Source organism: Pistacia vera, unplaced genomic scaffold (assembly GCF_008641045.1).
Source record: "Pistacia vera cultivar Batoury unplaced genomic scaffold, PisVer_v2 Contig208, whole genome shotgun sequence".
NCBI lineage: Eukaryota > Viridiplantae > Streptophyta > Magnoliopsida > Sapindales > Anacardiaceae > Pistacia > Pistacia vera.
Genome location: NW_022196011.1, coordinates 1,022,513 through 1,047,145, shown reverse-complemented (window position 1 = coordinate 1,047,145; position 24,633 = coordinate 1,022,513). Strand labels below are relative to the sequence as shown.

Here is a 24,633-nt window from a genome sequence, read left to right as displayed (position 1 = left end):
ATTGTTGACTAGTAGTAAACGGTGGGTGGGTTTCATTTTTTTTAATGCATTTTGAGATGTTGACCAAGTGGTATTATAGATGGTGTTGTGCGAGTAATTTAGAGTGGATAAAATTTTTATAATTAAGGTGGAAGATCACGCAACTCCCTTGTTTAATCAAATTTGAGTTTAACCCCGATTCAACCGTATAACTGACACTATATAAACCTAGTTGTAATCTATTTCTAAGGACGAAAAATCAATCATAGAAAGTAATTTACAAACTCTTTGTAAATCAAATTATTGTTTCAACGTATTCAAGAATATAATAGTGGACGTAAGCCTTGCATTACAAGTATCATACCACTTTAAAAAGTCTTTGATTTCTTTGTTTTTTTGTATTAATCCTTGCATAATCATTATTGTATTGTTTTATTACTGATCTATGGAGATCATGCACATATATATTTTCCGTGATTTTAATGCTATCAATCACGTATCTCTAATTGGTGCAAATTTTTACTTCATTAATGGGAAAACACCAATTAATTTATCTTTCATCACGCAGCCTTGTGCCAAATATCTTTCATTATGTAAATAAAAATTAAATTAGTTAACCCCAGAGCTCATATAACCCCAGGTAATTACTTGAAGAAGTCTCCAGATTGGTCAACCTTGTACTGTTTTAATTAGTTTGTCTTTTAGATAAAGACAAGCGTGGAGGCTGAAGTTGGAGTAGACTCACCTGCTCTGTGGAAAAGCCGACGATCTCAAGCTACTGCCATTAGTTCTACTTAAAATACCGCCTTCAGGCTGACTGTGTGAAAGCTATTATGATACTTCCTGGATTCTTTACATGGCTTTTTGAAAAGTTCATATCTTTCACCGGTTGTTTTCACTAAAAGCTTCAACACCATTATTTTAATATTTGCAGAATTTTCCTAATGGCAATACTCATCCGTCTCTCTTATGAAGGTTCTACTTATTATATCAGGAAAATGAAGAACGTATTGTTTGGAGAGTAATATCTATTTTAATAATTAAACTATTTTATATTTCAATTTTTAAAAGATGATAACTGGGACTAACACATTAAATTGGGCTTCAATAGCAACACTGTTGCTCAACAGGAACAGATTTTTAAGCCCCATATCAATTTTGTTTTGACAAGTTTAACCTTACTGACATTATAATTTCTAAATACAATACCTCTATTTTAATTCTTACCCAAACCCTAAATCTAATTTTTTAATTATTAAATGTTTTTTTCTTCAAAATAAATTTTTGTTTGATGATATATATACCTAATGCTAGGAAAAATTAATTACACAACTGAATGAATCTGAAGAGGAAAAGTAGTTTGAATTGAAATTGGGAAAAAAAATGGTATAAACAAAGAACCTAATTAAGAAATTGGGAAAATGTGATGTAAAATAAACCCTAATTAAATTTGAAATTGGGAGAAAAACGGATGCAAATAAAACACTCTAGTAAATATGATTAAGAGAATTTTTTTGAAAAATAAATAGAGAGTATTTAACATTGAAAATAGCGATGATCTTTGACGGAACCGGGATGAAAAAGGAAAGCATCACCCAATCGGGTAGCTATCCTGGGCCGAAATACTACAACAGGATTATATTACCTTGCTGAACGCGGGCACAATAAACCCAGAACTCGATCCGGACCTGTCCAGATTTGATAATCAAAAAATATATAATAAAATAATTAATTATATTGATTAAATTAAATGCGGCCAGACCCAGTATTTGAAAACCAAGCTTGGCGGCCCAGGGTCTTGCCATCCCTAGCCCGCATTGTAGTAGATGACTGGCAGTGGGATTTGTCAATTGTCACCATATAAAACCTAAAATTTATAGTAATATAGCATGAGAAATGGTAATTTTAAGTCTATTTCTTTCTGCCCCTTCATTTAAATGTGTAATTTTATGTCTCTTTCTTCCTATTTCAATTGGTTTTTCGAAAAATATCAATTTCAATATTTCTTCAAGCAGACAGAGAGACTATGACATGTGTAGATTTTCCCTAGAAGTTGTCACCAAAAAGTTAACGAAACTACCGTAGAGTTGTTTGATGTTAAGAAGATTTGCTAATTTTTTAAGTTTATAGGTTTAAACCTTGGGCTATCTACCACAAACATTGTAGCTTACCTGTCCTTCGGACTTGTTAAGATTAGATATGTACAAACTGTATCCAACACTTCAGTTAACCAAAAAAAGAAAAAAAAGTTAACGGAACGCCCCTTGTAACATTGAAAGTAATTAGATAAGGCATAGCTGTAGCTGTGAATTAAGAATCAGCAGCTTGCTATCCTTTGTGACCCACTTGGTTTTTTTGTTTTTTTTTTTTCCTGGTAGTTTGATGCATTATCATGATGATGATCTTGATCTTCGTCAGAAAACCTCCGGGCCATGAATCTAATAATTATACCCATACAGAGTTTAACTATGTTAGATCATGTTGCCGGAATGATAATGATAATGTTACCTAGCTTTTCTTCTTTATGGTTGTTTTGTAATGCGGAGTGGTGAGTGACTGAATCCTGGAATATCATCACCCCGTTACAGAAACTCTCATACATGAATCATGCTCATGCTTACAAGTGTAAATAATTTTTGATATAGCAGAAATACAATTCTTGACTTTCTCAATCGATCAGTCTCACTCTTCACAACGTAGATTGGAACTTGTAGCTGGGCTCGAGAAATCTAGGGAGATGGGTGTGGACCTGGTATGGCAGACCACTACCATAGTCTGCTTGTTACTTTTCTTTTAATTTGGCCACCATCTATTGTCTCTTTTTATTCCACCCTCTAAAAGCTAGATCCCTTATTATCCCTTGGTATACGCTTAGCCCACAATATCGCGATTGATAACACTATTGACAAGATTAATTTTTTCTTGATTGAGACATTTGGTTTTCCACTCTGCAATTTAATTGGTATTGATGTGGACCAATTAATACTGTATAACACCTTAATCAACTACTCTTTCCTATACTTGTGGTGGGATAAATGATGTCTCTAAATGAAAGAAAGATATTAAACTACAACAATCAGCAATTTTATCTGTAACATACCACATACAAACATTCAACAAACAGACCTATTTGCCTAGAGATTAATTTTTACAATCTTACAACATGCCCATCATTACATACAATATCGTCTTCTAGTTTTTTTCTTTTTCTCAAAAGACAAACTGGATTTCCCAATTTAGAGAGCAAAAAAGATCTAATAACTTTAAGTGGACATTGTCTTCCCCTCTGGTTGCATTAAACAAATTTTCTCTTCTCTAAATGCATCTGGACATAGAACTTCAAAACAGAAGCAAAATCGCAGCATCCAAGACACAGTTAAAAACCCAGGCCCCAATCCCATACACCCTCCGTTCTTCATAAATGCAGCAGGAGAACTCCAATATGGCACACCAAGTTGCATCCCAAAAGCACCATTTGACAGTTTATAACCAACGGAAAACAAGCTCTTGGTAACCTATTCCTGTCCAAAACCTGTACCCATAAACAACTGAATATACCAACGTCGTAAACAGAATCACTAAAACCTGAAATGGACTGAGAATACTCAGCCACAAGAACGACGTAAGCGTTAAAATTGAATTGTAGAATAACGGAAGAACACCAGTTTTCGACGTCGTAGGATGGTGAAGAAAGTACGCCACATGTGGAGGAAGCGAGAAGGTAGAAAAATATATGACCAAAAGAAGACACGCCCGGAAGGACGTGTTCCAGAGGAAGCAAGTAGCCACTGAAGCGGAGTCGTCTTGCTGCGGCGCCAAAACCAGCGAGTCTCCCGTATTTCGGAAGCCGTTGAGAGAAGGATTCCGGCGAAAATGGTAGCGGATATAACGGACATGGAGAGGCTGTGGAGAGCGGGGATTGGACCAAGTGAAACGGGACGACCACGTCGGTGGAGAGCTAACAAGAGGTGGAGGAGGATGGAGGGCGAGATAGAGGGTTATGGAGGTAAAAAGGAATGACCAGGTGGAGCCCCAGGATGGGTGTGGCTCCAACGGAAGTTGATAATTGAGGGGTGTTCGAGAGATAGTAGGTTAAAGTCTTGGCGGTAATCATAATCGTTGACCGTTGATGATGATCAGAATCATTCAGGTGCTTTTTGGTATTTAATTAGTTGATTTTAGAGAGAAGAGAAGAGGAGGACCGGGGAAGGGTTCAGGTTCAGACCTTCAGGTTGGGAAGGGAATGACTGGTTTAAATAAGGAGTTGGCAAAAACAGTTGTAATAATACGTGGATTTTGGTGATTGGTTGCAGGTGTGAAACGTTAATTTAACACGAGTGAATTGGTTCTGTTTTTTAGGTGTCGTGAGTTTACTTAAATGTGGATGGAGAGTCCAGCCAATAATGATGATTTTGGAAGTGAATTAAAATACACTTCAGTTTGAGTCAAATTCATATTCATATCTACATCAAAATGTTCACCTCATTTACTACTCATAAATACGTGTTTTATATAAGAAATGAGTTGAGTAATTAATGTACAACTATATATATATATATAGAATAAGTCTATCTTACAAAAACTTTACAAGAAGCTACAAAGTAAAGAAAAAAACAAGAAAAAGAAAATAGATAAGAGAGGGAGAGAGAGAGAAATGATGAAGATAAAGGTGGAGGTTAACTTGTATGTCTCCTTTGTAAGCTTCTTGTAAGACTACACTACTGTAGATATATCACTAAAATTTGGTTTAATTAGATGGATCCCATATAAAAGACAAATAATATATCTTTCATATGCACTCAAATGAAAAAGTAAATAGGTCTTATGTGTTTTTTATTATAAACCCTAATCTTCGCTAAGGCCAATATAATCACAAAACACAAACTTTAGCATCAAAATTAAAGCTCCAAACTAGTTGGCTTGTATCTGATGGTAAGACCTGACAAGACCTTAGGTTATCTAAAGATTTTGTGTTCGAGTATCATTAAGTTCATTTATTACATTTGTGACTTATCTGACCAGGATATGTTCAATAAATCTTAAAGATTAGTTGAAGTACGTATAAACTGGCTCGCACACCTTAATCATAAAATAATAAATAAAAGCTCCAATTGGTACCAGTCACTAGCCTTGATATTCAAACACCATGCATGTCACATCCATCAATTTGAAGCCACAGGAAATAATTATTAATTGGTCTCAAATTTATTTTGCGGAGTGTCGGTGAGAAATTTTCTTTAATTCCCTCTTTGACGTTACATTTGCATTATTGATGTCACACTTGGTTGATTCTTTTATATTATATGTACTCAACCCAGTCAAAACGAACAAAATTTTTTCATAAATAATTAATAAAATTTAACACAATTATGGATTTATAAAACATGATTGTTCAAAATCCATTTATTGAAATCTTAATTTTTATTTACAAATTGAACTATTTGATAGATTATAATTTTGTGTTTGCGACTTACAATATTACTATCAATATTATGTATAACAGAGCCACACACGATTGGTGGTTAGCTTTGAGGAATTTAATATTAATTAGTTTTTAGTAATTAAATATATGCAGCGCTTGTTATGTCATATACTTTGGCTAATCTAGCAAACCCAGGAGAATATAAAACTTAAAGACATGTCTAGTGACATCTAGGCGGTCCAGAATTATAAATTCTTAGCTTCCTTAATTAATTTCATCTTTAATGACGGCCATTATAAGGTAACCCATCTTATAATTAATTATATAAAGTCATAAACTAATTTTTAAGGTTCCTGCGGCCTTCACCCACAACTTGAAGAATTAAGTGAGAAACAATTACAATTAACCTTTAACTCAAATATTAGTTTTTTTTATTATAAGGTTTTCGATTTGACATCAACTTGATGATATGTACAGTTGCACAGAATGCTTTAGATTTAATTAACACTCGCTGTAGTCTGCATACCAATTAACTGCTAGTTGTGGGTAATCTACAAATAGTTGTTTGATCAAATCCAATTATTTTTTTTTTTTTTTTTTTTTTTTATAACCGGATTATCAAGTTTAATTTATGTAAATCACAAATGTTTAATCCCTAATTTAATAATTAGATAAGTCATAAATAATAAGTAATCACAAATTTAAATTCAAAAAGTCAAATAAAAGAACCAATCTTCTTACTGCCAGACAAATTCGTTAAATCCAAATATTTTTTGAATTGATTAAGTTGAAGTACACTGAAAACACTGTCCAATTAAACAGTCGTAATTGGCAACAAAGCAAGTCAAGTCAATAACGAGTTGCTTTGTTGTTCCAATTGGTAATGCAATTTTTAAAACGGGGTTTGGTGACAGTGGATCTCTCAGAATTTGGAGAAATATGCCAACATAGGGTCACAATCAACCAACTTGGAAATTGTTGAGCAAGAGCATCTTCCCCAACACCTGAAGACTGTTTCATGCTTTTCGAAAATTACAATGTGTTGTGAATTGATGCAGGAATCTCTTCCTTGTGGTTTAGCTAGCAGTACAATATAATGTATTTGAGTGTAAATATATAAATCGATGGAAGATCTAAGAAAGTTAGTAATGACTATAGCTACCTTTGAGTACTCCTGCCTGTGGCACAACTACTTTCGACACGTCCTCACCAATTGATTTACATCATTTGAATGAACAATTTAACCATTACAGATGTTCTAATAACACAAAAAAAAAAAAAAAAAAAAAAAAAATTTTATGAACTCTTGCATTTGAGTCTCTCCAAAACTAATAAAAATGACCATTGAATCTTTTATCTGATCGACAGTTTTAAAGTTTCAAATATTAGTTGAAATGTATGTAAACTAGTTTAAATATACTTAGGTGAAAAAGGAAAAAAAAAAAAAAAAAAACTTAGTCTTTTAATATGTCCGTTTCATCATTCTAGCTGACGAAGGCAAAAGAATATTAATAAAAGAGAAAAACTTAAAAGCAAGCACCCATTTTAAAAACGTGTTGAATGCGTGAAGCAAGTTAAATACAAACTTATGGCAAGCATTTTAAATGAGCAAGTTAAATCAAACTTAAAGTAAGCATCCGACATACGGTTAAGATTAGTTAAACAACTGCCCTTCCGTGCCATCTTGAATATGGCCTTGCGCGGGCAATAAGCACGCTAATCTTGAATTAACAACTCAACTACGTGTTATTTACAAACAAAATTTTCCCAATCGTAGGCATATGTTATCTCAAAGTTGATAGGCATGAAATTAAAGTTTCATTTACTTTCACAAATAATTTCCATCTCAACAAATAATGGTTTTATATTTGTAGCTTAGTTATCCATTAGTTCCGACAACTAGGTTGTTTGGAGTGATGTAGCGAGTTAGCGTAAAAATAAGGTTAGCACATGACTATATCGTTAAGGTTGATAAACAAGTCTCAATTATAGAAACTTAATTTGTAAAATTTGAAGGAAAAATTAAAAATCATCGTTCTATATCTTAAAAAAACGAATAATATGTTTATATAGGGTGGTGACAGCCAACCCTAACAAGACTCTCAATAAACAAGAAAATAAAATATAAATTAATTAAAAAATAAAATCCTAATTGTTGATTAATTATAAAATAAATAAGAAATGACCCTAAATAAAATAGGAAAAAGGGGCAAAAAATTTAAACAACCCCAAGACGCGTCAAAATAGTGAATTTTAGGCCAGAAAATGATTCTCAATGGGAGAACCAGGTTGGCACGTCGACAGGCTCAAAATAAGTGAGTTTTTTGTTGATATTTTATGGAGCCTATAACTTCTATCAGATCAAAAGTTATAACTATTTTAAGTTAATATATTTGCGTTTCAGCTTTTGACACTTAATCCTCTCTAAAAATTAATATGTTATATGTTCTACGTCATAGAGCCATGAAGAGAACGTATGAAATTGGTGGGCGTGAAAAAAGTTGAAAGGTGCTTTAAGGTTTTTGTTTCATTTGGGTGGAAGGTAAAGCATATAAAGTAAAACTTCAACAAATCACCCATTAAATCGTGTTAAACGTTCTATATTCATTATGATGGAATTAAGTAGTGGTAACTGGTCAAACTTTCATTTTACCGTTCTTTTAAACGTGGATCTGAAAAGCCTTGAGAATAATAATTAAGATTGTTGACAGCCATGAATATGAGCAGTTGTTTTGTCCTTTGTGTAGACAGATTGGAAATCCTTGATGGAAGCACTTTGTCAGTTCGCACTATGAAATTATGAATTCCATTATGTAGCTTGTCTTTGATTTTGATTTTGGTTTTGACAATTCACCATCTCACTGACTTTTGAGTCAATGTGATGTGCCAAGAGAATAATTAAAGATCCTTTTAATGTACAACCTACCATTCAGCTTACATACATAGTGAAGAGAAACTAATAAAACCATTGGCATCTGTTGCAGGATCCAGTAAAGTAAATTAACAGGAAAAAAATGTTTGATAGAAGGCCTATTAGAACTCAATCTTTTAAGTGGATGACCCTAGAAGAAGTCGATGCTCTTTCTCTTTTCCGCTCAATTCGCTACTCACCTTATTCACACAGTTTGCAACACTCAGATAATATCATGCAGATTGACCTAGTATATTTCAACCACTATTATGAAGCAAAGTAGCCACTGAAGCGGAGTCGTCTTGCTGCGGCGCCAAAACCAGCGAGTCTCCCGTATTTCGGAGCCTAGAGAGAAGGATTCCGGCGAAAATGGTAGCGGAATATACGGACATGGAGGCTGTGGAGAGCGGGGATTGCCAAGTGAAACGGGACGACCACGTGGATGAGGAGAGCTAACAGAGGTGAGAGGATGGTAGGGCGAGATAGAGGTTATGGATGTGAAAAGGAATGACCAGTGGAGCCCCAGATTGGGTGTGGCTCCCCGGAAGTTGATATTGAGGGGTGTTCGGAGAGATAGTAGGTTAAAGTCTTGGCGGTAATCATAATCGTTGACCGTTATGATGATCAGAATCATTCAGTGCTTTTTGGTAATTTAATTGTTAATTTTAGAGAGAAGAGAAGGAGGAGGAAGGGGTTAGGTTCAGGACCTTCAGGTTGGGAAGGGAATGACTGGTTGAAATAAGAGTTGGCAAGTAACAGTTGTAATAATACGTGGATTTTGGTGATTGGTTGCAGGTGTGAAACGTTAATTTAACACGAGTGAATTGGTTCTGTTTTTAGGTGTCGCGAGTTTACTTAAATGTGGATGGAGAGTCCACCATAAATGATGATTTTGGACGGTGAGATAAAAAATACACTTCAATTTGAGTCAAATTCATTATTCATATATCTACATCAAAATGTTCACCTCATTTTACTATCTAATACGTGTTTGATAATAAGAAAATGAGTTGAGTAATTATGTGTACAACTATACATATAGATATTATCATTAAAATTTGGTTAAATTAGATGGAATCCCTAAATAAAAAGATCAAAATACAATGTCTTTCATATGCACTCAAATGATAAAGTAAATAGGTCTTAATTGTGTTTTTTATTATAAACCCTAATCTTCGCTAAGGCCAATATTCACAAAACACAAACTTTAGCATCAAATTAAAGCTCCAAACCAATTGGCTTGTAGCCTGATGGTAACACTTGACAAGACCTTAGGTTATCTAAAGATTTTGTGTTCGAGTTACATTAAGTGATCATTTATTACATTTGTGACTTACCTGACCAGGATATGTTTAATGAATCTTAAAGATTGGTTGAAGTACTTATAAACTGGCTGAGACACTTAATCATAAAATAATAATAAAAAGCTTCAACAGTACCACTCACTAGCCTTAAAATATTCAAAGCACCATGCATGTCCATGTCCATCAATTTGAAGCCACAAGGAAATAAATTATTAATTGTCTCAAATTTATTTTGCGGGATGTCGGTGAGATATTTCTTTAATTCCCTCCTTGACGTTATTGCATTATGATGTCCACCTTAGGTTGATTCTTTTATATTATATGTATCAACCCAGTCAAAACGAACAAAATTTTCACAAATAATTAATAAAAATTTAACACAATTATGGATTTATAAAACATTTGTTCAAAATCCATTTATTGAAATCTTAATATTTTTATTTACAAATTGAACATTTGAGATATAATTAAATTTGTGCTTTGCGACTTACAATATTCTATAATATTATGTATAACAAGCCACACACGATTGTGGTTAGCTATGAGGAATTTAAATATTATTAGTTTTTAGTAATTAAATATATGCAGCTTGTTTTGTCTATACTTTGGCTAATACCAACCCAGGAGAATATAAAACTTAGACATATCTAGTGACATCTAGGCGGTCCAGAATTATAAATTCTTAACTTCCTTAATTAATCTATCTTTAATGACGGCTATTATAGCTAACCCATCTTATAATTAATATAACAAGTCAAATAAACTTAATTTTTAAGGTTCCTGCGGCCTTCACCGACAACTTGAAGAAATTAAGTGGATACAAATTACAATTAACCTTTAACTCAAATATAGTTTTTTTTATTATAGGGTTTTCGATTTGACATCAACTTGATGATATGTACAGTCACAGAATGCTTGAGATTTAATAAACTCGCCGTATTAGCAAAACCAATTAACTGCTACTTGTGGTTTTTCTACAAATAGTTTTATTTGATCAAATCCTTTTTTTTTTATAACCAGGTTTCTCAGTTCAATTTACGTAAATCACAAATGTTTAATCTCTAACTTAAATGATTAGATAAGTTACCAATATAATAAGTATCTCAAAATTTGAATTCAAAAGTTAATAAAGAAACATACCTTTTTACCGTCAGACAAATCGTTAAATCCAATATTTTTTTGAATTGATTAATTTGACTATACTGAAAACACTGTCCAATTAAACAGTCGTAATTTGGCAACTAAAGCAAGTCAAGTCAATAACGAGTTGCTTTGTTGTTCCAATTGGTAATGCAATTTTTAAATGGGGTTTGGTGACAGACAGTGGGATCTCCAGAATTTAGGAGAAATATGCCAAACTATATGGGTGGAGGTCACATCAACCAACCTTGAATTTAAATTGTTGAGTAAGAGCATCTTCCCCAACACCTGAAAGCCTGTTTCATGCTTTTCGAAAATTACAATGTGAATTGTGAATTGATGCAGGAATCTCTTCCTGTGGTTTAGCTAGCAGTACAATATAATGTATTTGAGTGTAAAATATAAAATCGATGGGAAGATCATAAGAAAGTTTAGTAATGACTATTAGCTAGCTTTGAGTACTCCTGCCTATGGCACAATCTGCTTTCGGACACGTCTTCACCAATTAATTTACATCCTTTGAATGGACAATTTATTACCTTTAGATGTTCTGATGGTAACGAAAAAATGAGATTTTACAAACTGTTAAATTTGAGTCTTCCCAAACATCGATGAGGTGACTATTCTCTTATCCGATCGATAATTTTAAAACTCTGAAGATTAATTAAGATGTGTATAACCTATTTCAGACACCCTAGTTAATGTCTATTTCTAATTTTGGCTAACGAAGTTTAAATTGGGAGAAAAACGGATGCAAATAAAAACTCTAGTAAATATGATTTAAAGAATTTTTTTGAAAAATAGAATAGAGATGTATTTAACATTGAAAAATAGCGATGATCTTGTCCGACGGAACCGGGATGGCAAAAAAGGAAAGCATCACCCAATCGGGCTAGCTGACCTGGGCCGAAATACTACAACTGGAGTATATTACCTTGCTGAACGCGGGCACAATAAACCCAGAAGCTCGATCCGGACCTGGTCCAGATTTGATAATCATAAAAATAATTAATAAAAATATATTAATGATAATTGATTAAAATTAAAATGCAGGCCCAGACCCAGTATTTGAAAACCAAGCTTGGCGGCCCAGGGTCTTGCCATCCCTAGCCCGCATTGTAGTACATGATTGGCAGTGGGATTTGTCAATTGTCACCATATAAAAACCTAAAATTTATAGTAATATAGCATGAGAAATGAGTAATTTTAAGTCTATTTCTTTCTGCCCATCAATTTAATATAGCATGAGAAATGTGTAATTTTAAGTCTATTTCTTTCTGCCCATCAATTTAAATGTGTAATTTTATGTCTCTTTCTTCCTATTTCAATTGGTGTTTTCGAAAAATATCAATTTCAATATTCTTTCAAGCAAGACAGAGAGACTATGACATGTGGTAGATTTTCCCTAGAAGTTGTCACCAAAAAGTTAACGAAACTACCGTAAGAGTTGGTTTGATGGTTAAGAAGATTTGCTAATTTTTTAAAGTTTATAGGTTTAAACCTTGGGCTATCTACCACAATAACATTGTAGCTTACCTGATCCTTCGGGCTTGTTAAGATTGAGATATGTACAAACTGATCCAAACACTTCAGTTAACCAAAAAAAAAGAAAAAAAAAGTTAACGGAACGCCCCTTGTAACATTGAAAAGTAAATGTAGATAAAGCAGTAGCTGTGAATTAAGAATCAAGCAGCTTGCTATCCTTTGTGACCCACTTGGTTTTTTTCTTTTTCTTTTTTTTTCCTGGTAGTTTGATGCATGTATCATGAGTGATGATCTTGAATCTTCGTCAGAAAACTCATCCGGGCCATGAATCTAATAATTATACGCATAACAGGAGTTTAACTATGTTAGATCATGTTGCCGGAATGATAATGATAATGTTACCTAGCTTTTCTTCTTTATGGTTGTTTTGTAATGCGGAGTGGTGATGATGAGCTGAATCCTGGAATATCATCACCCCGTTACAGAAACTCTCATACATGAATCATGCTCATGCTTACAAGTGTAAATAATTTTTGATATAGCAGAAATACAATTCTTGACTTTCTCAAATCGATCAGGTCTCACTCTTCACAACGTAGATTGGAACTTGTAATATGTAAATGCTGGGCTGAAGGGGTCTTACAGAAATCTAGGGAGATGGGTGTGGACCTGGTATGGCAGACCACTACCAGTATTGCTCTTGTTTACTTTTCTTTAATTTGGCCACCAACTATTGTCTCCTTTACTCCACCCTCTAAAAGCTAGATCCCTTATTATTCCCTTGGTATACGCTTTAGCCCACAATATCACTATTGATAACACTAATTGGACAAGATTAATTTTTTCTTGATTGAGACATTTGGTTTCCACTCTGCAATTTTAATTGGTATTGATGTGGACCAATTAATTAAATACTGTATAAACACCTTAATCAACTACTCTTTCATATACTTGTGGTGGGATAAATGAGTTCTCTAAAATGAAATAAATATTAAACTTAACAATTCGATTTTTATTCTGAATTCCAGCATTATTCTATTAAGCATATTCATTTACAATAATAAAACAAAACAAAGAACCTATTTGCCTAGAGATTATTTAATATACAACTTTACCATGCCCATTATCATACAATATCGTCTTCTACGTTTTTTTCTTTTTCTACAAAAGACAAACTGGATTTCCCAGAATTTAGAGAGCCAAAAAAGAAGTCTAATAATCTTTAAGTTTGACATTGTCTTCCCCTTTGGTTGCAATTAAACAAAATTTTCTCTTCTCTAAATGCATCTGGACATAGAACTTCAAAAACAGAAGCAAAATCGCAGCATTCAAGACACAGTTAAAAACCCAGGCCCCAATCCCATTACACCCTCCGTTCTTCATAAAATGCAGCAGGAGAACTCCAATATGGCACACCAAGTTGCATCCCAAAAGCACCATTTGACAGTTTATAACCAACGGAAAACAAGCTCTTGGTAATCCTATTCCCGTCCAAAACCTGTACCCATAAACAACTGAATATACCAACGTCGTAAACAGAATCACTAAAACCTGAAATGACTGAGAATACTCAAGCCACAAGAACGACGTAAGCGTTAAAATTGAATTGTAGAATAACTGGAAGAACACCAGTTTTCGACGTCGTAGGATGGTGAAGAAAGTACGCCACATGTGGATGAAGCGAGAAAGGTAGAAAATATATGACCAAAAGAAGACACGCCCGGAAGGACGTGTTCCAAGAGGGAAGCAAAGTAGCCACTGAAGCGGAGTCGTCTTGCTGCGGCGCCAAAACCAGCGAGTCTCCCGTATTTCGGAAGCCGTTGAGAGAAGGATTCCGGCGAAAATGGTAGCGGATATAACGGACATGGAGAGGCTGTGGAGAGCGGGGATTGGACCAAGTGAAACGGGACGACCACGTCGGATGAGGAGAGCTAACAAGAGGTGGAGGAGGATGGATAGGGCGAGATAGAGGGTTATGGATGTGAAAAGGAATGACCAGGTGGAGCCCCAGGATTGGGTGTGGCTCCAACGGAAGTTGATAATTGAGGGGTGTTCGGAGAGATAGTAGGTTAAAGTCTTGGCGGTAATCATAATCGTTGACCGTTGATGATGATCAGAATCATTCAGGTGCTTTTTGGTAATTTAATTAGTTGATTTTAGAGAGAAGAGAAGAGGAGGAGGAACCGGGGAAGGGGTTCAGGTTCAGGACCTTCAGGTTGGGAAGGGAATGACTGGTTGAAATAAGGAGTTGGCAAGTAAAACAGTTGTAATAATACGTGGATTTTGGTGATTGGTTGCAGGTGTGAAACGTTAATTTAACACGAGTGAATTGGTTCTGTTTTTAGGTGTCGCGAGTTTACTTAAATGTGGATGGAGAGTCCAGCCAATAAATGATGATTTTGGACGGTGAGATAAAAAATACACTTCAATTTGAGTCAAATTCATTATTCATATATCTACATCAAAATGTTCACCTCATTTTACTACTCATAAATACGTGTTTGATAATAAGAAAATGAGTTGAGTAATTAATGTACAACTATATATATATATATAGAATAAGTCTATCCTTACAAAAAAACTTTACAAAGAAGCTTACAAAGTAAAGAAAAAAACAAAGGAAAAACGAAAATAGATAAAGAGAGGGAGAGAGAGAGAAATGATGAAGATAAAGGGTGGAGGTTAACTTTGTATGTCTCCTTTGTAAGCTTCTTTGTAAGACTAGCACTACTGATATAGATATTATCACTAAAATTTGGTTTAAATTAGATGGAATCCTCATAAATAAAAAGATCAAATAATACAATATCTTTCATATGCACTCAAATGATAAAAGTAAATAGGTCTTAATTGTGTTTTTTATTATAAACCCTAATCTTCGCTAAGGCCAATATAATCACAAAACACAAACTTTAGCATCAAAATTAAAGCTCCAAACCAATTGGCTTGTAGCCTGATGGTAACACTTGACAAGACCTTAGGTTATCTAAAGATTTTGTGTTCGAGTATAATTAAGTGATCATTTATTACATTTGTGACTTATCTGACCAGGATATGTTTAATGAATCTTAAAGATTAGTTGAAGTACGTATAAACTGGCTTTTACACTTTAATCATAAAATAAATAAATAAAAGCTTCAATATTGTACCACTCACTAGCCTTAAAATATTCAAAGCACCATGCATGTCCATGTCCATCAATTTGAAGCCACAAGGAAATAAATTATTAATTGGTCTCAAATTTATTTTGCGGGATGTCGGTGAGAAATTTTCTTTAATTCCCTCTTTGACGTTACATTTGCATTATTGATGTCACACTTAGGTTGATTCTTTTATATTATATGTATTCAACCCAGTCAAAACGAACAAAATTTTTCACAAATAATTAATAAAAATTTAACACAATTATGGATTTATAAAACATGATTGTTCAAAATCCATTTATTGAAATCTTAATATTTTTATTTACAAATTGAACTATTTGATAGATTATAATTTGTGCTTTGCGACTTACAATATTACTATCAATATTATGTATAACAGAGCCACACACGATTGGTGGTTAGCTTTGAGGAATTTAAATATTAATTAGTTTTTAGTAATTAAATATATGCAGCTTGTTATGTCATATACTTTGGCTAAATCTAGCCAACCCAGGAGAATATAAAACTTAGACATATCTAGTGACATCTAGGCGGTCCAGAATTATAAATTCTTAACTTCCTTAATTAATCTATCTTTAATGACGGCTATTATAAGCTAACCCATCTTATAATTAATTATAACAAAGTCAAATAAACTTAATTTTTAAGGTTCCTGCGGCCTTCACCGACAACTTGAAGAAATTAAGTGAGATACAAATTACAATTAACCTTTAACTCAAATATTAGTTTTTTTTATTATAAGGTTTTCGATTTGACATCAACTTGATGATATGTACAGTTGCACAGAATGCTTTAGATTTAATTAACTCGCTGTAGTCTGCAAATACCAATTAACTGCTAGTTTGTGGGTATCCTACAACTAGTTGTTTGATCAAATCCAATTATTTTTTTTTTTTTTTTTTTTTTATAACCAGATATCCAGGTTATTTAGTAAATCACAAATGTTTAATCCCTAATTTAAATAATTAGATAGTCTAAATATAATAAGTAATCACAAAATTTAATTCAAAAGTCAATAAAAGAAGCACTCTTCTTACTGCCAGACAATTCGTTAAATCCAATATTTTGGATTGATTAAGTTGAAGTACCTGAAAACACCGTCCAATTAAACAGTCGTAATTTGGCAACAAAGCAAGTCAAGTCAATAACGAGTTGCTTTGTTGTTCCCAATTGGTAATCACATTTTTAAAACGGGGGTTGGTGACAGTGGGATCTCTCAGAATTTGGGAGAAATATGCCAAACGAGGTCACAATCAACCAACCTTGGAAATTGTTGAGCAAAGAGCATCTTCCCCAACACCTGAAAGACTGTTTCATGCTTTTCGAAAATTACAATGTGAATTGTGAATTGATGCAGGAATCTCTTCCTGTGGTTTAGCTAGCAGTACAATAAATGTATTTGAGTGTAAAATATATAAATCGATGGAAGAATCATAGAAAGTTTAGTAATGACTAATTAGCTACCTTTGAGTACTCCTGCCTGTGGCACAATCTACTTTCGGACACTCTTCACCAATTGATTTACATCATTTGAATGAACAATTTAACCATTACTAGATGTTCTAATACACAAAAAAAAAAAAAAAAAAAAAAAAAATTTTATAACTCTTGCATTTGAGTCTCTCCAAAAACTAATAAAATGACCATTGAATCTTTATCTGATCGACATTTTAAAGTTTCAAATATAGTTGAAATTATTAACTGTTTAAATATACTAGTGAAAAAGGAAAAAAAAAAAAAAAAACTTAGTCTTTTAAATATGTCCGTTTCATATTCTAGCTGACGAAGGCAAAAGAATATTAATAAAGGAAAACTTAAAAGCACCCACCCTTTTGAAAAACGTGTTGACTGCGTGAAGCAAGTTATACAAACTTATGGCAAGCATTTTAAATGAGCAGTTAACAAACTTAAAGTAAGCATCCGACATACGTTAAGATTAGTTAAACAACTGCCCTTCCGTGCCATCTTGATATGGCCTTGCGCGGGCAATAAGCACGCTAATCTTGAATTAACAACTCAACTACGTTTATTTACAAACAAAATTTTCCCAATCGTAGGCATATGTTATCTCAAAGTTGATAGGCATGAATTAAAGTTTCATTTACTTTCACAAATAATTTCCATCTCAACAATAATGTTTTATATTTGTAGCTTAGTTATCCATTAGTTCCGACAACTAGTTTGTTTGGAGTGATGTAGCAGTTGCGTAAAATAAGGTTGCACAGACTATATCGTTAGGTTGATAAACAAGTCTCAATTATAGAAACTTATTTGTAAAATTTGAAGGAAAAATTAAAAATCATCGTTCTATATCTTAAAAAAAACGAATAATATGTTTATATAGGTGGTACAGCCAACCCTACAAGACTCTCAATAAACAAGAAAATAAAAATTAATTAATTAAAAATAAAATCCTAATTGTTGATTAATTAAAAATAAAAAGAAATGACCCTAAATAAAATAGGAAAAAGGGGCAAAAATTTAAACAACCCCAAGACGCGCTCAAATAGTGAATTTTAGGCCAGAAAATGATTCTCAATGGGAAACCAGTTGGCACGTCGACAGGCTCAAAATAAGTGTTTTTGTTGATATTTTATGGAGCCTATAACTTCTATCGATCAAAGTTATAACTATTTTAGTTAATAATTTGCGTTTCAGCTTTTGACACTTAATCCTCTCTAAAATTAAATGTTATGTTTATAGTTCTACGTCATAGGCCATGAAGAGAACGTATGAAATTGGTGGGCTTGAAAAAGTTGAAGTGCTTTAAGGTTTTTGTTTCATTTGGGTGGAAGGTAAAGCATATAAAGTAAAACTTCAACAAATCACCCATTAAATCGTGTTAAACGTTCTATATTCATTATGATGGAATTAAGGAGTGGTAACTGGTAAAACTTTCATTTTACCGTTCTTTTAAACGTGGATCTGAAAAGCCTTGAGAATAATAATTAAGATTGTTGACAGCCATGAATATGAGCAGTTGTTTTGTCCTTTGTGTAGACAGATTGGAAATCCTTGATGGAACACTTTGTCAGTTCGCACTATGAAATTATGAATTCCATTATGTAGCTTGTCTTTGATTTTGATTGGGTTTTGACAATTCACCATCTCCTGACTTTGAGTCAATGTGATATGCCAAAAGAATAATTAAAGATCCTTTTAATGTACAACCTACCTTCAGCTTGCATACATAGTAAGAGAAACTAATAAAACCATTGGCATCTGTTGCAGGATCCAGTAAGTAATTAACAGAAAAATGTTTGATAGAAGGCCTATTGAACTCAATCTTTTAAGTGGATGCTCTTTCTCTTTTTCCGCTCAATTCGCTACTCACCTTATTCACACAGTTTGCAACACTCAGATAATATCATGCAGATTGACCTAGTATATTTCAACCACTATTAGATAGAGATAGTCTGTCGTAAAAGAGATAAATATTCTATGAATTTTTGAATTCGAATATCACAGACATTAATAGAGTTATTATTAAGGAATTTTCTGATCATAAACTTTAAAGTTCAAAGGATTAATTGAGTTGTGATCACAAATCAATCGTTATTTCGTCAATTTTGTTTAATAAAAATGAATTGCATTGTTCATTAAGACTTTCTGATTATCAACTTCAGTTCAAAGGATAAATTGAATTGCAACCGCAAATCAATCGTTATTTTGTCAACTTTGTTGAATAAAAAGTAAATTTCACGGGTTATAATTGTCTCTCTCATTTCTCATCCCACAATAACCAAATCAATCACTTCTGTCCACTCGTTTAATAAAAAGTTAATTGCACTGTTCTCTCTCGGTTTTGCTATTTCACAGGCGTATTGAAAGATGATTAGATTAAAACGACAGTCTTGTCTCTCTCGGGTTGCATTAACTGAAAACTCCCCTTACACCACTAAAACATAAAAGCCGCAGTTGCCCCCACAACTAACCATTATCTTATGATGCCTCTTTCTATAATTACATATATACCCTAGATATTCTTTCAAAAATGCATTACAAATTTAACTATTTATTAAAACATCTGTATTTCTTTCAACATTTTATTTGTGAACTAAAAAATTTTGAATTTTAAAAAGTTGAAACATAATTTAATTTGTTTTTAAATTAATAGTATAAAAAATTAAAAACTAAAATATTTTGTAAAGTAAAAATATAAAGACTTTTTATTTTAAATTTTTTTTTTTTTTGTAAATTGAAATATAAGACAATTATTATATTACACCTCTTATTGTCATTTTTGGTTTTATAGTTAATGACAAAATAGAGCGTTTAATGTTAAAATAAAAAATTATAAATTAATATTTCAAAATAATAAAAAGTATTTTGAAAATTAAAATAGATTTAAGATTTAATAGAGATTGCCAAAACCACCATTCTTACTTTCTTAGATTACTAGAATCGATGATCTCCTTTTTAAAATCTTTTTTATTTTTGAATTTTCAAATTACATAAAATATGTATATTAAAAAGTATATTTTAATTTTTTTAGATTATTTTTCCAGTTTACAATATATTTTAAATTAATATTTCTTAGTTTACAAAAAAAAAAAAAATTATGTTTCAATTTTTAAAATATTTAAAAAATGTTTAGATTGCAAATAAAAATTTTAAAAGAAATACAAGTAAAATTTTTTGATAATTTTTTTAAAAGAAATACAAGTAAGCTAGTGGGGGGTAACTGCAAGTTTTTATGTTTGAAGGGATGTAAGGAAACGTTTTAGTCTATGAAGCCCTAACAAAAGGCAACGGAGTGGGGTGTCTATGTTAACTTGCTCATCTTTTCTATGCATATGTGAGATGTTGAAACCTCATAGGAGGTGAGTGTAATTAACTCTTTTAATAAATATCCAACATCTAATTACTATATCAACAACCCTCTTACAACCCTGGCAACTCGCATTTAGTCTGTTTGTAATTAATTAGTAGGACCTATGCGAGACTCATGTGAGATCCATTGTGAACTTATCAATTACAAGCTACTACGTCAGGGTTGTAAGAGAAGGTTGTTGATATAGTATTATTCGAGTTATTAAATGGACTGGATCTATCAACTGTTTAAAAGGAAACAAACTGTCTTTGACCTAATTTAGACCTAAGCTTCTTTGACCACGTACCATGATTGTCAAATTGTGTATCGTATCGTGTATCGAAAACCTAATTTTTCGAATCATGTATCGTGTATCGTATCATATTGTAGGATACACATTTTTCAAAAAAATTAATAAAATTTTTCTAAAAATTAATATTATCCCCAAGATTAATTAAAGAATTTTGTGGTATCATTAGCTTTAAATTATGTTATTACATAATCAAAATTAATCACAAAATTAAGAATCTATATCATTTTCTCTTAACTTTTCATATCATTTCCAAGATCAATGTCAATATCTATATTTCCACTTGTATTATTATTATCATGCAAAATAGGCAACACATGTTTCTCTTCACTTTCTTCATGTAAAATGGGTAAATTTGGACAAGTTTTAGTGAATCGGTTCGGACCTAAATTTTTTTTTGGGTCTTTGGCCCAAATTAATAAAGTCGTATCGATATTTTTAAAGATACGAATAGACACATATCAACGTATTGAAAGATTTAGGATACACTCTTTGACACGTTTTATTAGTAACATGTATCGAATCATATCGTATGATATGTATCGAGTATCGTAGGATACTAATAACCATGCCACGTACTGCTTCCCACTTTGTAAATGTCAAGCCCAATATTAGATGGGCTCCATTCCGTATTCATTTGGAAGCCTGTCAAATTAATGATGGGCTCCATCTTGTATACATAATAAGTGAAGTTACTAACACCCTACTAATGGATTAAAAATGTCCTATTTTTAAGACACTTTATTTTTATTTTTTATTTTTTATTTTTTATGACACCACATAGATTTCATAAATGCCCTTTCGTTCCCCTTTTTTTTTTTTTAATTTTAAAAGAGTTAACATTTCATTCATTCCCTTCATTTACATTACATACCCCTCATAGTCATTATTCTTAAAATAGGATTTTAAATAACCAAATTGAAAGTTAAGAAAAAATTAGAGCTAAAAACATCCTTACAAATAATCCCAAGTACAAAATAGAGTTAAACAGCACAAAAATAAATAAATTAAAATAGCTACCAAAACTTCAAAGAAAAAATACAAATTTACATGTGACTAACAAAATCTCATATTTCAAATCCTATCTTTAGTATCTATTTTCATAAAAAATAAAAAAAAAATTATAAGCTAATAGGGAGATGTCAAAATACATTTAAAGAATAAAAAGTTAAAATAACCTCATAGGCCAAGGGGTCGGCTTGGCGGTTCAAGAAGTTTGTTACCACAACAATATTGTGGTTTACTTGATTTTTTGAGTTTGTAGGGTGTTCAATAGATCCAAAAAATTAGTTAAGGTATACACAAACTAACTCTTACACCTCGATAACAAAGAAAAAAGTTAATATAATTTATTTATTTAATATTGAGACAACTTTATAGTTAAAAAAATAATTAAAAAATGAAGCTTTTTTAGCCCATTAAATATCAATATAATCCACTAGCCATCAGCCCAACAAGAAAATTATCACCCAACTCAATTTTTTCAAAAATTTCAACCAAAATAATAAAACAAACCCGCACTGATATTTGAACGGTTGGTGGAAATTAATGAAATCCTGGAGTAATCAGAAGCGTAGTGTTGTAATACGTAAGAGGCATGCGAAAACCAAAGCGACGGAAGAGCAAAATCCAGGTGGGCCACATCACTGAACTTAAAACAGAATTAAAGTCCAAATACAAATACAAATAGTGTGGAATACCAGAACACCCTCGAATCTTCGACGCATGTTATTATGTTTTCTTTGATTTTCTCATTCATTACTATTACCTGTCTTTTGCACAACCTCTCCTTCTAATTTTCGCTTCTCCTGTCACTCCATCACTAGGTGAGTTCTCTTGACTAATTTTACGATTTTTTAGATATTTTTTNACAAACTTTTTATATATGGGGGTGTTTAATTAAATTAGCAAACCTAGGGGGTTTTTTAGAAATTTTTAAATTTATAAAAAACAAAAATTGAAACTTTGAAGGGCATTTTAGTCTTTTCACTATTAATAAACAAAAATCACTAACCGAATATGACGGAAGGTACCTATTTGTCGTTTTAAAACCTTTTGAGTACCAACTTATCATTACAGTAAACTTTGGGTATGTACAAGTCGTTCGCCCTGTTGTAATACGTAAGAGGCATGCGAAAACCAAAGCGACGGAAGAGCAAAATCCAGGTGGGCCACATCACTGAACTCAAAATAGAACAAAGTCCAAATACAAATACAAATAGTGTGGAATACCAGAACACCCTCGAATCTTCGACGCATGTTATTATTTTCTTTGATTTTCTCATTCATTACTATTACCTGTCTTTTGCACAACCTCTCCTTCTAATTTTCGCTTCTCCTGTCACTCCATCACTAGGTGAGTTCTCTTCACTAATTTTACGATTTTTTAGATATTTTTTTCGAGTTATTTACATTTGAATTTAATGATTCTGTAAATGTTGATTTTAATTGTTTTATATTCTGGGTTTTGTGTAAATTTATTATAATTAATATCTACATGTTAAGATTTTTAAAGGTCAGAAGTAGTTGTATTTGATGTTTAAGGGTTAAGAGATGGCAACTTGATTTGAATTTTTTTTTAGTGAATGAAGTTTGTTAATTTGATGTCACATGGGAGCACTACTTGGTGTTTTAAAATTTCTGCTCTCTAACTTTTTAATGAGCTTTAAGTCTGGAATGGTAAAACTACATTATATATTATTGCTGTTGTTATGATGAAATCGATCTTGTTCTAGAGCTTTTTCAATATGTGACTTGTTCTGAGATTTAAATTTTGAAATTGAAGGAAGTTGCTATTTGGTTGGGTTTTAAATGGCAAGTGGTTCCGGGGAATCAACAAGCATGCCGACCCAGAGCCCGTCTTGCTCGGCCAATAATGCTAATGATGCTGGTGATTTTGAGTGCAATATCTGTTTTGAATTAGCTCAAGATCCTATTGTTACCCTTTGTGGCCACCTCTATTGTTGGCCTTGCCTGTACAGATGGCTACACCATCACTCACGTTTCCATGAGTGCCCAGTTTGCAAGGCCATTATACAAGAGGAAAAGTTGGTTCCTCTTTATGGTAGGGGCAAATCCCCAACTGACCCACGATCAAAATCTTATCCGGGCATTGATATCCCTAGTCGTCCGTCTGGGCAAAGGCCTGAAACAGCTCCTTCCCCAGAAGCCAGTAACTTTATCAATTATGGGTTTGGATTCATGGGAGGATTTGTACCTATGGCAACTGCTAGGATTGGCAACTTTACCTTGGGTATCGGTGGTTTATTTCCATCATTGTTTAATATTCAAGTTCAAGGGTTCACTGATCCTGCTGTTTATGGGACAACCGCTGGCTTTCCCTATGGTGTTAATATGTTTCATGGTGGCCATGATCACGGTTTAGCCCATGGTGGCCATGATCACGGTTTATCCCAACCAAATCGAGGGCACCAAGCTGACCATGTTTTGAAGAATCTTCTTTTGTTGATTGGTCTCTTTGTGCTGCTTGCTCTAATTTGGTGGTAAATAAATCTGTTGTTTCAACTCTCAACTTAAACTGTTCTTGGTTATTATGAATTGTCGGCCTATATCTGTAAATAATCTAGTTCTGTCTTCTTTAATTAAAATAAGTAGACGAGCTCTTTTTTGACTGCTTTTTGTGTTTGAGAAATAACTTATTCATATGATACCTTGTCATTTCTATGTCATAGGCCTCTTAAATCTCAAATTATTCTTATACATTCCTGCCAATCAAATAACAGTGTGTCTGGATCCTAGCATGTGCCTTAATAGGGGAAGCCTTTCCATCTGAAGGTTTCTTTGTGTTGCCTTGAAGAAGATTCATCATGATGGTTTTCTGGTATTAGGTCTTGTTGCAATCTATGCTGAAAGACAGTTTTTATTTACTTTTTATTTTTTATGAGTTTAAAAGTTTCATCATACAAAGTATGTTAACAGTAGTAAACTTTGCTAACATGATATATAGATATAAAATCCATACTGACATGTAGCATGACTGGCCTTAGTGTTTGCCTTTAAAACAGATATTTTTCTCTTTTTGCCAGCGACATATTTTCCAGTGATTCAAACTTATCAGGTTTGATTGCAATTCGTGGTTTTAAGA

General features: G+C 32.8%; 2 protein-coding genes and 1 pseudogene across 3 annotated transcripts; 1 reads left to right on the top strand and 2 right to left on the bottom strand.

Annotated features, from left to right (window-relative positions):
• Nucleotides 1-3,274: 3,274 nt before the first annotated feature.
• LOC116129164 lies at nucleotides 3,275-4,093 on the bottom strand (annotated as a pseudogene).
• A 9,177-nt stretch (nucleotides 4,094-13,270) lies between these two features.
• LOC116129123 (elongation of fatty acids protein 3-like) lies at nucleotides 13,271-14,430 on the bottom strand. The gene has a single exon (XM_031414880.1). It carries the CDS (start codon nucleotides 14,330-14,332, stop codon nucleotides 13,454-13,456), a length of 879 nt encoding a protein of 292 aa, XP_031270740.1. The 5' UTR covers nucleotides 14,333-14,430; the 3' UTR covers nucleotides 13,271-13,453.
• Nucleotides 14,431-22,076: 7,646 nt separating this feature from the next.
• LOC116129172 (E3 ubiquitin-protein ligase RNF185-like) lies at nucleotides 22,077-24,406 on the top strand. Of its 2 annotated transcripts, none has more exons than XM_031414921.1 (2): nucleotides 22,077-22,354; nucleotides 23,314-24,406. In XM_031414921.1, exon 2 carries the CDS (start codon nucleotides 23,340-23,342, stop codon nucleotides 24,033-24,035), a length of 696 nt encoding a protein of 231 aa, XP_031270781.1. In that variant the 5' UTR covers nucleotides 22,077-22,354; nucleotides 23,314-23,339; the 3' UTR covers nucleotides 24,036-24,406. The 2 variants fall into 2 exon arrangements, with proteins under 2 accessions (XP_031270781.1, XP_031270780.1); XM_031414920.1 differs by lacking the exon at nucleotides 22,077-22,354 and adding an exon at nucleotides 22,756-22,884.
• Nucleotides 24,407-24,633: the final 227 nt, after the last annotated feature.

Excerpts from the sequence above, each read along its gene's own strand:
- LOC116129123 (XM_031414880.1), bottom strand. The coding sequence starts at position 14,332 with ATGATTACCGCCAAGACTTTAACCTACTATCTCTCCGAACACCCCTCA.
- LOC116129172 (XM_031414921.1), top strand. The coding sequence starts at position 23,340 with ATGGCAAGTGGTTCCGGGGAATCAACAAGCATGCCGACCCAGAGCCCG.